Raw genomic sequence first — 13,736 nt, 5'->3', positions numbered from 1 at the left:
CGAGTGAGCGTTTCGAGTCCATGAAAGTTATTCATCATCAGTCACCGCCTTGGGGGATGACGGCGTGGACCATTTGCACGAGGTTGGATATCACAAGTTGGAAAAAGCAGAGGACTGCGTCATGTTTCCCCAATAGCGAAGGCGTGCTGACTAGTTTGGGATGCCCTCAGACGGAACGACATCCAAGTGTACGCCCAAGACTCTCTTCCCATGCTAATCCCCCATGACAGTCGGTGTAATACATCCATAATCATTTCATCTTAATCGCATGTGTCATGTCGTATACACCCGGAAAAAAAAGCTGGTGTCGATCGAAATAAGAAGAAAAACATCGCCCCGCACCATCGTACATCCACTCCGCCACCTGAAAAGTGCTTATACGACGGTACCAGCGTTGGATGCGATACGTGGCCAGAGGTCAGCCTGTTCGAGATCAGTCAGTACCAGCCGCGGGACAACAAACAAGGTCGAGATAGGACAGCATCCAGAAGGCGAATGAGAACAAGGGGATTGACTACTCACGCATTCTTTTGCAACGGGGCCAGTGATAGCAGAACCCTTCATTTCACCCTTGGGGTTAACAATAACACCAGCGTTGTCCTCGAAGTAGAGGAAGACACCATCCCTTCTCCTCCAGGCCTTTCGTTGACGAACAATGATAGCGGGCATAGCTGAATTTCAAATCAATTCCATCAGCTCTTCGAAACTGAGATGCATAATCCAATGAGACGCACTCTTCTTCCTCAGCTCGGGCTTTCCCTTCTTCACGGAGGCGACAACGATATCACCAACACCAGCATCAGGCAATCGGTTGAGACGAGCACCAGTGCCGTAGGGCTCGATGATGTAGAGGGACTTGGCTCCGCTGTTGTCAGCGCAGTTGATGACTGCACCGGTGGGCAGACCCATGGTCAAGCGGTACTTGGTACCTTGAGCCTTAACGGCTGTTTGATGTCGGAAGGTCGTTCAAGTAATCGAGGATTGTATTTGGTGGAGATCGGGGTTCGAGTTGTCGTGGTGAAGATCGATATATGGTGGCAAGCGTTTATCCAGATTGTATGTGTTTTGAAGGAAACAGGCGATGGCGAGGACCAATATGACGAGAACACCAAATTGACGAGGGCGGCAAACGACCAAACCAATTCCACCACCACATTTGAGATCCAAAGAACGATTAACATGGACCGTCAGCATTCTTTTCTTCATTTCAGTGGACAGCGGAGACATACGTTTCGACATTTTAGCTGGTGGACGTCTTCAACAGCGACGAAGGGACGTTTTTGGGGAGTGTGGACAGGCACTACAACAATTGTGTTGTTCCAATCAAGGTTTGACGGCAACTCGGCCATCAACTGACATATACAGTTCTTCGGAAATCGCCGGGGAACTCGAGATAATTTCGGCATCATCCCTTTGTCCTTCAATATGCCCATTCAGCTAAAGAGATCCCTTATTTATTCATTTGATCGAGGATCGTAACGGTACTGGCCGCACGGCGACCAGCGAATGACGCTTAGCGACGTTGCCCAACGACTTGGGCCGCCGGATACGTCCTGCAACAAGGTTTGCACCCTGGATCCGGGTGCACTAGCCTTTCTCATTTACCTCTCCCCGCATGACCGCCCATGTCTTCTGGACAATACTGAATATGCAATGCAGTTATGGCACGCGGTCTTCGCCAAGGTTGCGAATCCGCGGAAGTTGGTGCCCACAGCGCTATCTGTCGCGACTTACGCGTTGTAATCAAGTAAGGCGAGTGATTTATACCACTTCCTATCCCCATCCATCTTGACACTCCACCACAGCACCTGTCTTTAGATAAACAGGGGGAGAACGATATACCCCCTCTCGCGTTTTCCTTCTCTTCGAACCTTCGTATGTCTAAGCAAACGTCCGCGAAGTCGTCTGCAGCGATCTGAACGATGACCAACAGTAATGCACGTCTTCCAAGAGCGGTCGGACAAATCAGAAGACTACCAAAGGCCCCTCTGTCCAACATCGAACCACCGCGCGGAACATCGTTGCGAAGCTACATCCATCCTCATATAGAACACCTCTTTCAAGAATCTCCAATTGAAGAACGGCATCCAGCATCAGCTGACTATCCCATTCCGCGATATCGTCTAAGAATTGCTTCAGTTTCCATGCTACTCGATTGATGTATACAAATAGGGGACACTTCCTCTCGCAGTCTTTTGTTGAGGTACTCGGGTCTTCCAGGGACCCAGAACTCGCCATCCCGAGTACATTTCTCCTCTCTGTCCTCAATATGGCCAATCAGCTGGCTGTTATTATGGCGGTCCGGCCTTCGTCCAAACACTAGTTATTTACTGTCTCAGAAGTATATAAGGCCGCCTTGTCTACTGACCTTTCTTTCCCACCTCTTCCATTGTGTAGAGTCTAGCCCGCTTAAGGAGAACGCCCCCCTACACCGACAGAATGCCCTCGGCCCAAGTTTGGAACACTAAAGACGGCGCCGTCTATACCACCTCCAACGGTGCCCCCGTCAACGAGCCATATGCCGCCCAGCGTGCTGGTATCAACGGGCCCCTCTTGCTTCAAGGTTCGTCGATAGCCACCATCTACGATTTGTTATGCTCACCAACCCCGCCTTTTTCAGACTTCCACCATATCGACCTTCTCGCCCACTTCGATCGTGAACGTATCCCTGAGCGAGTTGTACGTGCTATTCCCAGCCCGCCGTGCTTGTCTCCGCTGATACTCGCCCTCCAGGTACACGCTAAAGGCGCTGGCGCTCATGGCTACTTCGAGACAACCCACTCGCTCTCCGATATCACTTCAATTCCCCTCTTCCAAAAGCCAGGAACCAAGGTCCGCGCTACAGTCCGATTTTCGACCGTGGGCGGTGAATCTGGTATGTTCTCTCATCGCTCTAGATTGCTCTCATGTCCATGTTATTCTTCTTCAGGCTCTGCGGATACCGCCAGAGACCCCCGAGGATTCGCGATCAAACTGAGGACGGAAGACGGAAACTGGGACTGGGTCTTCAACAACACCCCTGTCTTCTTCTTGCGCGACCCCGCCAAGTTCCCCCACTTCATCCACACGCAGAAGAGGGATCCCCAGACTCACTTGAAAGATAGCAACATGTTCTGGGTAGGCGTTTCCGGATCATTTCCTGGTCCCTGTACTGGGAGCTAATGCCTCGCGTGTGATAGGACTATCTCTCCCAAAACCCAGAGTCGATCCATCAAGTCATGATCTTGTTCTCCGACCGCGGGACACCTGATGGCTACTTCCACGAACACGGTTACTCTGGTCACACCTTCAAGTGGCTCAAGGATGATGGAACCTTTGTCTACACTCAGGTCCACGTCCGAGCTGATAGTGGCTTCAAGGTTGGTAAAGGCAGCTATCCCCTTATGATCGCGACTGACCCAGGCATCTATACTAGACTCTCGACGCTGACACTTCGGTCAAGCTTGCTGGTGAAAACCCTGACTATGGCACTCAGACTCTCTTTGAGGCCATCGAGAACGGAAACCACCCCAGTTGGACTGTCTACGTCGTAAGTTCCAACGTTCCTGGACAATATATACTCGCACTGAGTATGTCTATAGCAAACCATGACACCCGAACAAGCTGAATCATTCCGCTACAACATCCTCGATCTGACCAAAGTCTGGCCTCACGCCGAGTTCCCTCTCCGCCCTGTTGGTAAGTACCAGTTCGCGTATTCTTGGAATATCTCTTTGATCGCGCTTTTCCAATGCAGGCAAACTTGTTCTGAATGAGAACCCACAGAACTACTTCGCGGAGATTGAGCAATCTGCGTTCTCTCCTTCGCACCTGATTCCCTATGTCGAGCCCTCTGCCGACCCCGTCTTGCAGAGCAGGCTGTTCTCGTACCCTGATACCCATCGCCACCGTCTTGGTATGGTTTCGAGTTCTTACGTCTTTCAGTTAGCCATTCTGACGCCGATCGGTTTCAGGTGTGAACTACCAACAGCTTCCCGTCAACGCACCCATCGTCCCCGTCGCCAACTTCCAGCGCGATGGGCCTGCGACATTTGTATCTCAAGGTTAGTTCCACGTTGGCACGTGTAAAGGGAGGGAAGTAACTCTGGTCCAACAGGAGCGCGCCCCAACTACGCCTCAACCATTCAACCTCTTTCGTACAAGAAGTATAAGGCAGATATCAACAGTAGCGTTCGCGACGTCGAACGTCAGGCACGACACGAGAATTTCATTGGTGGTGCTTGGAGGGATTTGGAAGAGGTTACCGAGCGTAAGCTACCTTTTCCTTTTGGAGGGCACTATCACTGACATAAATTGGGCGATGTAGTGGACTTCGAACAACCAAGGGCTCTATGGAGCAAAGTTTGGAACGACGAGCAGAGGGCTGTGTTCGTCAAGAACGTTTCAGGACATCTTGGAACTGTGAAGAGCGACGAGATCAAGGCTAGGCAACGTGCGCACCACTGATTTATCTTTCCCCTCTCGAGCGAAGGTCCATACTAACTTTGAAAACCCTGCAGTGTCCGTCTTCGCCAGAGTTGACCAAAGCCTCTCTGACCGCATTGCCGCTGCCATTGGACATTCTCCTGTCCAACCGCTCGCTGTCAAGCCCGCTGCCGAAGCAGTCAGGTTCCGTGCAAACCTCGGGTTCGCCAATACGTTCTTCCAGAGGCTGTAGTGTTGTTTTATCTGACGCACTGTTTTTCTATTTTCTTTGTTTTCTTCGCCCTACCTTACCCCATACACCCTCCACACTCGTATCATACCCCTCTCTACCTATTCTCTTTACGTTTCGCATCGACCTCTTTTGTGTTCACGACACAGGTTCGCGGCGCTCGCCAAGGCTTGAAGAGCAAGCACTCAAGAGTCACACTCAAGTTTACGATACCCCAATACGATAGGGCCTAGGATATGATTTACGTGCGACGTACAAACAACGAAGTGGCCGTGGCCGACGATTACGATAGGATAAGGAGTGGGAGAAATATATCCAGAATGTTTGATTGTCCCATAACAAAATCTACGGAAGGAAATGTAGAGAAACGAATTTGTGACTGAACATGTACAACTACATCTGCTTGAATTGAACACTACGCTGGAGTTCAGCCTGTGAGGGAGGGCATTTTCTTGGCATTGGCCGGACTAAAAATAGCGAGAGCATTTGATGAGCTTGATGGTGGCTGTGCCTTTGTGCTCAAACGCGGAAAATTCTGCCTCGAGCGTGCTTTGACTCTGAACGCCAACTATGGCCATCGACGCAGCCAACGACATGGATGTCGACCAACAACAAAACAATGCGGCCTTGAAACGAAAAGCTGACGTCGAGGATGCGACGACGACAAGCGAGAACGGAGCGGCGATGGACGAAGACGAGGACTTGAACGAACCTGGCCCTTCGTCGTTGAAGAAGCCAAGATTGGGATCTCCCAGACCTGTGGTTCTCGATGATTTTGAGACGGAAGCTAAGCGAGAAGTTGCAGCTAGCGCTGGTCTTACAGGGGCTGCAGAGACGAACTCGAGGTTGGAACTGAGGCATCAGGTCCGTACGACTTGACACTATTGCAATTGAAAGAAACCACTAAAGAGCCTGAATGTTCGCGCCTGGTTATGACTTTAGGTTCGCCACCAAGTCGCAGTTCCACCAGGATACGACTACACTCCGATTTCAAAACACGTTCCTCCGGCCAAATGGGACAGGGAATATAAATTCGAGCTGGATCCTTTCCAGAGGGTGTCGGTCTATGCGATTCAGAGGAACGAGAGTGTTTTGGTTTCGGCGCATACTAGTGCTGGAAAGACGGTTGTTGCGGAGTATGCGATTGCGCAGTGTTTGAATAGGAAGCAGAGGGTTATCTATACCAGTCCTATCAAGGTGTGTAGCATCGAAGCCCTGTTGGAATGTGAATTTTGGTTTATTGAATGGGATTTTTGTAGGCTTTGAGTAATCAGAAGTATCGAGAGATGCTTGCCGAGTTTGGAGATGTGGGTCTTATGACTGGAGATGTGACTATCAACCCTTCAGCGAGCTGTCTCGTTATGACTACCGAGGTGCGTGTTCACAATGTTCCGCTAAGCAAGTCTTCAATTCTAATGACATGCATAGATTCTCCGGTCAATGCTCTACCGCGGTTCCGAGATCGTGCGTGAAGTCGCATGGGTCATTTTCGACGAAATTCACTACATGCGAGACGCGGAGCGAGGTGTTGTTTGGGAGGAAACTCTCATTCTGTTGCCTCATAGTGTTCGCTACGTCTTCCTCTCCGCCACGATACCCAACGCCATGCAGTTCGCGGAGTGGATATGTAAATCCCATGACCAACCTTGTCACGTCGTTTATACCGACTTCCGACCCACGCCATTGCAGCACTATCTGTTCCCCGCTGGAGGAGAGGGCATTTACCTGGTTGTGAACGAGAAGGGGGAGTTTAGGGACGATAATTTTGCCAAAGCTATGGGCAAGATTCAGGAGAATATGGCAGATGACCCTGCAGATCCGTTTGCTGGGAAGGGGAGGAAAGGGAAATCGAAAAAGGGTGGTGAAAAGAAAGGTGAGAACATTCTTGCGGGTTGAGTGTGTTTATCTGAATAACAATTTTACCTATAGGCCCATCCGACATTTCAAAAATCATTAAAATGATCATGGTCAAAAACTACAACCCTGTTATCGTTTTCTCGTTCAGTAAACGAGAATGTGAAGGCCTCGCGCTTACGCTCTCAAAGTTCGAGTTTACGAACCAGGAAGAGCAAGACCTGATTGCTAACATCTTCGAAAACGCCATCGACAACCTTTCCAAGGAAGACCGGCAGCTCCCTCAAATCGTCAACCTCCTCCCACTTTTAAAACGCGGAATTGGATTCCATCATGGTGGTCTTCTACCCATCCTGAAAGAAGTCATCGAGATTCTCTTCCAAGAAGGTCTCATCAAGGTGCTCTTCGCCACCGAAACCTTCTCCATTGGTCTTAACATGCCTGCTAAAACGGTCGTCTTCACTGCGACTCGCAAGTTTGACGGAAAGGACTTCCGCAATATCTCTGGAGGAGAGTATATTCAAATGTCTGGGCGTGCTGGACGTCGAGGATTGGACGACCGTGGTGTGGTGATCATGATGTGCGATGAAAAGCTGGAGCCTAGCGCAGCGAAGGGAATGTTGAAGGGTGTGGCGGATCGGTTGGACTCGGCGTTCCACTTGGGGTATAACATGATTCTTAACCTCATGAAGGTGGAGGGTATCAGTCCCGAGTTTATGCTCGAGAGGTGTTTCTTCCAGTTCCAGAGCAGTGCTGCTATTCCACAACTCGAGGATGGTGAGTATCCTTCATGTTTTGCGCTAGTACCATGTTAACTAAAATCGTTTTACAGAACTGAAGGCGGAACAGGAAGCGCATAGGAAGATCGTGGTACCCGACGAGGCTTTGGTCTCGCAGTACTACGACCTCCGCCAACAACTAGACCAAATGGGAGCCGACTTTAGGGAAATCGTAACTCATCCTGCATATTCCTTACCTTTCATGAAACCTGGACGGTTAGTGAAAGTCAAGCATGGAAAACACGACTTTGGATGGGGAATCGTCGTCAACTACCAAAAGAGAACGCCTCCTCGGGTGCGTCGGTCAGCCCATACTCTCTTGCTAAACTAATCCTTCATCCTCAGAACCGGCCAGGACCCAGTGTCGACAGCCTTCCACCACACGAGCAATACGTCATCGATGTCCTCCTTAACCTCGCTTCTACCCACTCCCCCTCCGCCAAAGACCGCGATGCCATGGCTGCCACCCCAGATGGCATCCAGCCTTGTCCTCAAGGACAGAAGGGTGCCCCTCAAGTTGTACCTGTCCTCCTCTCCACCATCGATTCAATAAGCCATCTGCGAATTGTTCTTCCCAAGGACTTGAGGCAAGATCAAGCCAGGGAAACGGCATGGAAGAGTGTGTTGGAGGTTCAAAGACGGTTCCCGAAAGGGATTGCACTCTTGGACCCGGTGGAGAATATGAACATCAAGGATGAGAAGTTCAAGGAGTTGGTCAAGGTGCGTTGATCGTTGCCTTTGACGTCTCGAGTTCCTCTGACGTCGGGATCTAGAAAATCGCTGCGACTGAACAAAAACTATTCTCTTCACCGTTGCATAAAGATCCTCGGCTTCCTGAACTCTACACCCTCTTCTCGCAGAAGAAGGAATCGCTTGAACGCATTTCAGCCCTCAAGAAGCGCATCCAGAGCACGCAGGATGTCCTTCAGATGGAGGAACTGAAGTGTCGTAAGAGGGTGCTGAGGAAGCTGGGTTTCACGACAGCCAATGACATCGTCGATGTGAAGGGTCGAGTAGCCTGTGAGATCAGTTCGGGTGACGAGTTGTTGTTGACCGAGTTGATCTTCAATGGTGCTTTCAATACACTGAAGCCGGAACAGTGTGCTGCGCTGTTGAGTTGCTTCGTGTTTGGAGAGAAGGTAACTTTGCGTTTTGGTTTCAGTTGGATTCTGTTACTGAGCTACATTTGCAATTGCAGAGTGACCAGCAGACGAAGTTGACGGAAGAACTTACGGCTCCTCTGCGTGTCATGCAAGAGCTTGCGAGGCGGATAGCCAAGGTCTCGAAGGAATCTTTACTCACCATTGACGAAGACGAGTATGTCTCGAGTTTCAAAGTTGAGTTGATGGAGGCTGTCGTCCAATGGTGCCGGGGCGCATCGTTCTCTGATATCTGCAAGGTTTGTCGACATCATCCAACCTGACCGCCATCGATGCTAACTGCTCTATTCCTCACAGCTCACAGATCAGCTTTTCGAAGGCTCTCTTATTCGAGTCTTCCGCCGTCTGGGTGAGCTGCTGAGGCAGATGGCTCAAGCTGCTAATGTTATTGGGAATGAAGAGTTGAAGGAGAAGTTTGAGACGGCTTTGGAGATGTTGGAGAGGCCGAACAGTGTTATTTTCTGTTCGAGTTTGTATCTGTAGACTGCGACTATATCTCTCTGCATATCACTTCTTTGTATACGCGTTTCGATATTTTGGCTTGCGCCTTGTACCCGAGTCTGGCTTCAACCTCCTTGAATGGATAAACGCCCGCGCGTCCTTCCTTCGGCGCCTAACAAGAGTTGAAGTCGAAAATTTGAATTTATGTAAATGCCTGTGCATATAGTCGCACAAGGTTTGTACCACAAGCTCGCGGGTCCTAGCCTTCTTGCGTGGAGTGTTAGCCGTAGACACTCCGCAGCGCGTCTTCCTCTGCCCACATGCAAAGCAGCTTGTGTGAGAGGGCATGACGCGGGGTGGGGCCCTAGCGTTTACGCCTGAGCCAGGTTTGAGTGGTTCTCTCTTCCTCAGGCACACGGTGTCCTTGTCGATGCATGGCTGACACGGATAAGCAGAAACCTTGTAGCCCATGTCATCAGCTTGGTTCCCGGTCGGGAATCCATTGGCTTCATCTGCCTTCCGCTTGACTCCCGCAGTGGTTGAGACTGATTTTGCTCCCGTCAAAGATCCTGGCGAGAATCAGCTATCTGTAAGCAGCGCTGTAAATGCGAAGTCGCGTACTGGTCTGTCGCCTTGGAAGCTCTCTGTGTCTGCTTTGGTCCTTTCCTGGCTTGTGTTCCTCCTTCTCTTCTTGCTCCTTCCTTTCGGCGTCATGTAGCATGCGGACGAGGTGCTCCTCTTCCTCTAGAAGGCGAGCTTGCCGTTCGATCCTTTCTCGCTCACGCCTGACGCTTTCCAGGCGCGTTCGAATATCAGATGCGCTTTCTGCCATGACGGACGCGTAGAATGATAAGAATCGAGATATGGAAGCAAGGAGAGGGATCGGACGCGTGTAGCCGATACGCACCGCCGCCAGCGCGACGTAGGACGGTGGCCACTGGTAAGTGTTTGGCAGCGGTGTCGGTGGCTATTCGCGTCGGCCTTCGCCTTCGGACCTTGGTGAGCACTAAGCGCCATTGAACCAGGGATCCGAGGGTGAAGCAAAGCAAAGTACAAGTTGAAAAGATATCAGAGTCGATGTGAGGTGTCTTCCCAGATTCCATCTGGTCTGAAAACTGTCCTGAGCACTGACCACAACTGAGCCCGAGAAGCGTCTATCTGGCTCACAGCCGGCGCTAATGTCTGTTCGCCGGCCTGGGGTATCACGGGCCTGCTCGCCCATAAGAATCGCTAATAGAAATCGATGTGCAGACTTTGGGTCCATGAACACGATGGGGCATCGCTTGGGTGAGGTGCCGCGGTTTTAGCGCCGTGCCCAAATTGCCGTCAGTTCTCAGCGCAGTAGCGCTCGTCTACCGTTCGCTCGAATTGCACCCCGAGTTGAATGGCCTCTCAGCGGTACCACCATAGCCAAGAATTATGAACCTTTTTTATATTGAGGTAGCTACGGCAACTATGTTAATTCCCCTTCCTTTATAAAATAAATACTTCGCCGTGTCTAAGGGCCGCCTTGGAGGGCGAGAATCCTAGCCACACCCTGTTCAGCAGTCGACATGATAGCACCCTGTGGGTTACCCATGGGCATCGAAGGAATCTGGATCGCACAAGTCAGAAAACCTTTGGTATTGAGAAAATATGACAAGCGACGTACGATGGAAGCATCAACAACGAAGAGGTTATCGGTGTTGAAGACCTTGGTGTTCTCATCGACAACCTTTCCGATGGAGTTGGACCCGACCCAGTGGTTGGAGTTGAGCCAGCCGGTGGGGTAGTTGTCGACGTAGTCCTCGATGGTGGTCGTGTTGTCGGGAGTGATGAGGGTCAATCCGGGGACTGGTGGGACAGAACCTCAGGTCAAAGTCGGTAAGACGAAGCACTGGTACGTACCATGCTCCATGGCGTCAATGAGTTCATGGATACCCTTGAGGAGGACCTCTTTGTCGACGGGGTCGGTGAACCAGGGGTTCTTGAGGGCACGAGCAGTAAGGGCAGCATCGATACCAATACGACCACGGGAGGTGATACCAGTGGCGCTGAAATGGTTCAAGGTCAGAGCGAGGGTCTAGAAAGGGTTGAAGAGTTGACACGTACAGGTAGGTGGTGATGGTGAAGATGTTGCTAGCGTTGTAGGGGAAGTCGGTGGTGATGGAGGCGGCACCAGGGCGAGCAGTTCCTTGCATCTACGAAGGGCGTTAAGATTTTGGTGTCCTGACCCACGCTATTGTCACATACCCATCGAGGCTTCTTGTCGCTGCCCATAAGTTTCCTCCAGAAGTTGATACTAGCGAACGAGATTTCGTCAGTTTGTTACTCGTTCAGGCACAGGCAGAAGATTAAAACCCACCGAGGGGAAGATTGAGAGAAGACGCCAGACTGGCTGTCGATATACTGAGCAGCATCAGCCTGCCTGGGGTTGCTCCAAACGTTGGCCCAGTTCTCATAGGCATCAATGTCGGGGTGGGTGAAGACCAAGTTAATCGAAGGGTTGTCCTGGACGTTCTCGCCAACAGGGAGGTCGATCCAGTCCTCCTCAGCGGGCATGTTGGGGCCGGCGTTCCTGTCATTCTTGACGATCTCGAGCATATCGCGAGGGCCAATTCCAGAGCGGAAGAGGAGACGTGCAGAGCCGAAGGCGCCAGCGGAGAGGATGACACGGCCGCGGGGGTTGAGAGGGACGAAGCCGTTGGGACCGATCAATGGGTTGTCGGTGTTGACACCGGTGATGGTGGAGCCTTCACGAACGACGTTGAGGACGGTGGTGTGCGAGAAGTAGGTCAAGTTGGGTCGGGCGATGGCGGTCTTGTAGTAGGTTGCGATGGGACCAGCGCGCTTGCCGTCGATGAACTACGGGGGTGGTTTGTTAGTTATGGAAGTGGAGGAGATGGAGACAAGGAACTCACAGAGTAGGCGCTGTAACCGTAAACCCTATCCTTCTGGTTAGGGTTGTTGTTGATGGTTTGCTGGTGGTATCCTTGAGGGCGGAGCAACTTCTCGACGACGTCGAAGGTCTCCATGAGATATCGCTTGCCATCGGTCGAGGGAGCATCAGTACTGGGGATACGCTGCTTAAGCTTGTCGGTGTATTGGTGATGGCTCTGCCACGAGGGAGGCCAGCCGTAGGTGTGAGAGAAATCGATGTCGGGAGGGTACCAGTACAAGCTATTGGGTGGTTAGTCAGGGGATAATTTGCGAGAAAGGACGCCACTGCGACATACCCTCCGTTGATAGCAGTTCCTCCGCCGAGCAAGCATCCGGCGAAAACGTTGATGTCTGTCCATAGCCGGGTTAACCCACAACTCCACAGCCCTGCAATGTCCAAAACGTACCCTTGCACCACCAGTAAGGATCGGCATCCATGAACATAGTCTCGAACAATCCAGGGACATCGAATTTCGTGAGCTGAATGCATTTCTCAGTACGGTGTTGCTTTCCCGATTCAAGTATAAATCACGTACGTTAGTTCCCTTCAACCAATCGGGCTGAGTGGTACCGCCGGTCGAGCCCAAGCTGGGTCCACCCCTCTCAATAAGGAGGACCTTGTGGCCTGCCTCGGAGAGACGGTCAGCAGTGACCAATCCACCGGGGCCGGCTCCGACGACGATGTAGTCGTAGGGAGTAGGCTATAGGAAAAGACACGTTTAACATTTGCAGTCAGAAGTCGAGGAAAACATGCGTACCTCTACGGTAGGAACAGGCTCAGTAGGAGTAGGAGGTTCAGTGGGAGGAGTGGTAGGGGTGGGACCGCCACCAGTGCCTCCAGAAGCCCAGTGCTCGTAGGTCTCAGCGTCAACATGGGAGAGAGCCCAGATTTGGCCGTAGAAGCCGACTACAAAGGAGTGTTAGGCAGTGTCCTAGGGTAACGGTAGAGCGGGGAAGAAGGCGTACAGTCAGTGTGTTGAGCGAAGGTGGTGTCGGGGTCGGAGGGGTCGTCGACGGGGGACTTGGAGAGTGCCCAGGCGGCGGCACCGGCAGAGTCGATGGGGAGTGAGCGGGGTCCGTTGGCGGTTTCCCAAGCTGTAAGGAAATGGTGGTAAGGGACCTGTTGGGTGTGATTGGAAGGCGGGGGTACATACTGGTGCAGCCTTGGCAGCGGTAGTCGAGTTTCCAGTGGGTCGCGTTGACCTTGGTCGATGGAAGAATGGTAAGGACAGGATCGTTGAAAGGTCTAGAGTAGGAGATAAGTCTGAGGACCGAGGTAGAAGATAGCAAGCGCTGATAGAGTAACGTACTGAGGGAGGACGTAGGTGCTATAGAAAGATAAAACCATGGGTCAGCACTCCGTTCCACAAGGGGCGTTATACACAAGACGTGCACTCACTTTGCCATCCGAACGGAAGCAACGACCTCGTTGCCATTAGGCCAAGCAACGACGAGGAGGTTGTTAATCATGCCTCCACCAGGGGCAATGCCGACCCATCCGTTCTCAATGGGCGCAAGAATTTGGCCAATGAATTCATCGGAGGCAGGCTCGAGCGGTGGAAGGACGTAACCAATGGTCACGCCGTGCACGGGGTCGGTTCTACCTTGGAAGGTGATCCCGGTGTCAGGGTCGACATACGATTCAGTCTGCGCGAGGGCTAGTGAAGGTACTATTAGTTTCTAAATATGGTGCGATGAAGACGATGAGACGCACCGAGCCCTGCGAGGAGGAGACTCGTAAAGAGTCGTCCCAACATCGTCGTTCGTGTGGGTTGGGAAGGGGAAAAGCGGTGAGGAACGTGAACAAGCCTAAATCCATTCTTTTTATACATCCACCCTCTGCGTACCGCATACTGTCTAAATGGCGAGATAGTTCCGCGTGTCCAGGTGGAGACAGAAGGTGTAAATGATTTATTTCCCCTTCAGGTG

At 51.7% G+C, this 13,736-nt stretch overlaps 5 protein-coding genes across 5 annotated transcripts; 2 read left to right on the top strand and 3 right to left on the bottom strand.

The window, feature by feature from the left end:
* Window positions 1-375: 375 nt before the first annotated feature.
* Window positions 376-1,239, bottom strand: CC1G_09927 (60S ribosomal protein L23; the record flags this gene model as incomplete). The annotated part of the gene is made up of 4 exons (XM_001834984.2): window positions 376-423; window positions 523-671; window positions 735-944; window positions 1,230-1,239. The coding sequence occupies 4 exons, from the start codon at window positions 1,237-1,239 to the stop codon at window positions 376-378; spliced, it is 417 nt and encodes a 138-aa protein (XP_001835036.2).
* Window positions 1,240-2,269: 1,030 nt separating this feature from the next.
* Window positions 2,270-4,987, top strand: CC1G_09926 (heat-induced catalase; the record flags this gene model as incomplete). Its single annotated transcript, XM_001834983.2, has 12 exons — window positions 2,270-2,299; window positions 2,398-2,563; window positions 2,621-2,679; window positions 2,734-2,875; window positions 2,930-3,117; window positions 3,180-3,359; window positions 3,416-3,529; window positions 3,582-3,678; window positions 3,737-3,895; window positions 3,954-4,043; window positions 4,307-4,432; window positions 4,500-4,987. The coding sequence occupies 12 exons, from the start codon at window positions 2,270-2,272 to the stop codon at window positions 4,655-4,657; spliced, it is 1,509 nt and encodes a 502-aa protein (XP_001835035.2). The 3' UTR covers window positions 4,658-4,987.
* A 237-nt stretch (window positions 4,988-5,224) lies between these two features.
* Window positions 5,225-8,930, top strand: CC1G_09925 (MTR4; the record flags this gene model as incomplete). The annotated part of the gene is made up of 10 exons (XM_001834982.2): window positions 5,225-5,518; window positions 5,597-5,851; window positions 5,914-6,027; window positions 6,083-6,527; window positions 6,584-7,285; window positions 7,341-7,582; window positions 7,633-8,007; window positions 8,061-8,426; window positions 8,486-8,686; window positions 8,745-8,930. The coding sequence occupies 10 exons, from the start codon at window positions 5,225-5,227 to the stop codon at window positions 8,928-8,930; spliced, it is 3,180 nt and encodes a 1,059-aa protein (XP_001835034.2).
* A 238-nt stretch (window positions 8,931-9,168) lies between these two features.
* On the bottom strand, window positions 9,169-10,152 carry CC1G_09924 (hypothetical protein; the record flags this gene model as incomplete). The annotated part of the gene is made up of 5 exons (XM_001834981.2): window positions 9,169-9,252; window positions 9,306-9,457; window positions 9,510-9,713; window positions 9,796-9,996; window positions 10,056-10,152. The coding sequence occupies 5 exons, from the start codon at window positions 10,150-10,152 to the stop codon at window positions 9,169-9,171; spliced, it is 738 nt and encodes a 245-aa protein (XP_001835033.2).
* Window positions 10,153-10,386: 234 nt separating this feature from the next.
* On the bottom strand, window positions 10,387-13,564 carry CC1G_09923 (cellobiose dehydrogenase; the record flags this gene model as incomplete). The annotated part of the gene is made up of 15 exons (XM_001834980.2): window positions 10,387-10,482; window positions 10,540-10,721; window positions 10,776-10,921; window positions 10,980-11,068; window positions 11,121-11,169; window positions 11,233-11,732; window positions 11,789-12,047; window positions 12,104-12,158; window positions 12,215-12,287; window positions 12,344-12,508; window positions 12,566-12,714; window positions 12,774-12,902; window positions 12,962-13,053; window positions 13,207-13,465; window positions 13,522-13,564. The coding sequence occupies 15 exons, from the start codon at window positions 13,562-13,564 to the stop codon at window positions 10,387-10,389; spliced, it is 2,286 nt and encodes a 761-aa protein (XP_001835032.2).
* Window positions 13,565-13,736: the final 172 nt, after the last annotated feature.

This window comes from Coprinopsis cinerea (genome assembly GCF_000182895.1).
Source record: "Coprinopsis cinerea okayama7#130 chromosome 12 map unlocalized cont3.12, whole genome shotgun sequence".
NCBI classification, from domain to species: Eukaryota; Fungi; Basidiomycota; class Agaricomycetes; order Agaricales; family Psathyrellaceae; genus Coprinopsis; species Coprinopsis cinerea.
The sequence above is the reverse complement of the archived record's forward strand: the minus strand, read 5'-3'. Positions and strand labels throughout refer to the sequence as shown.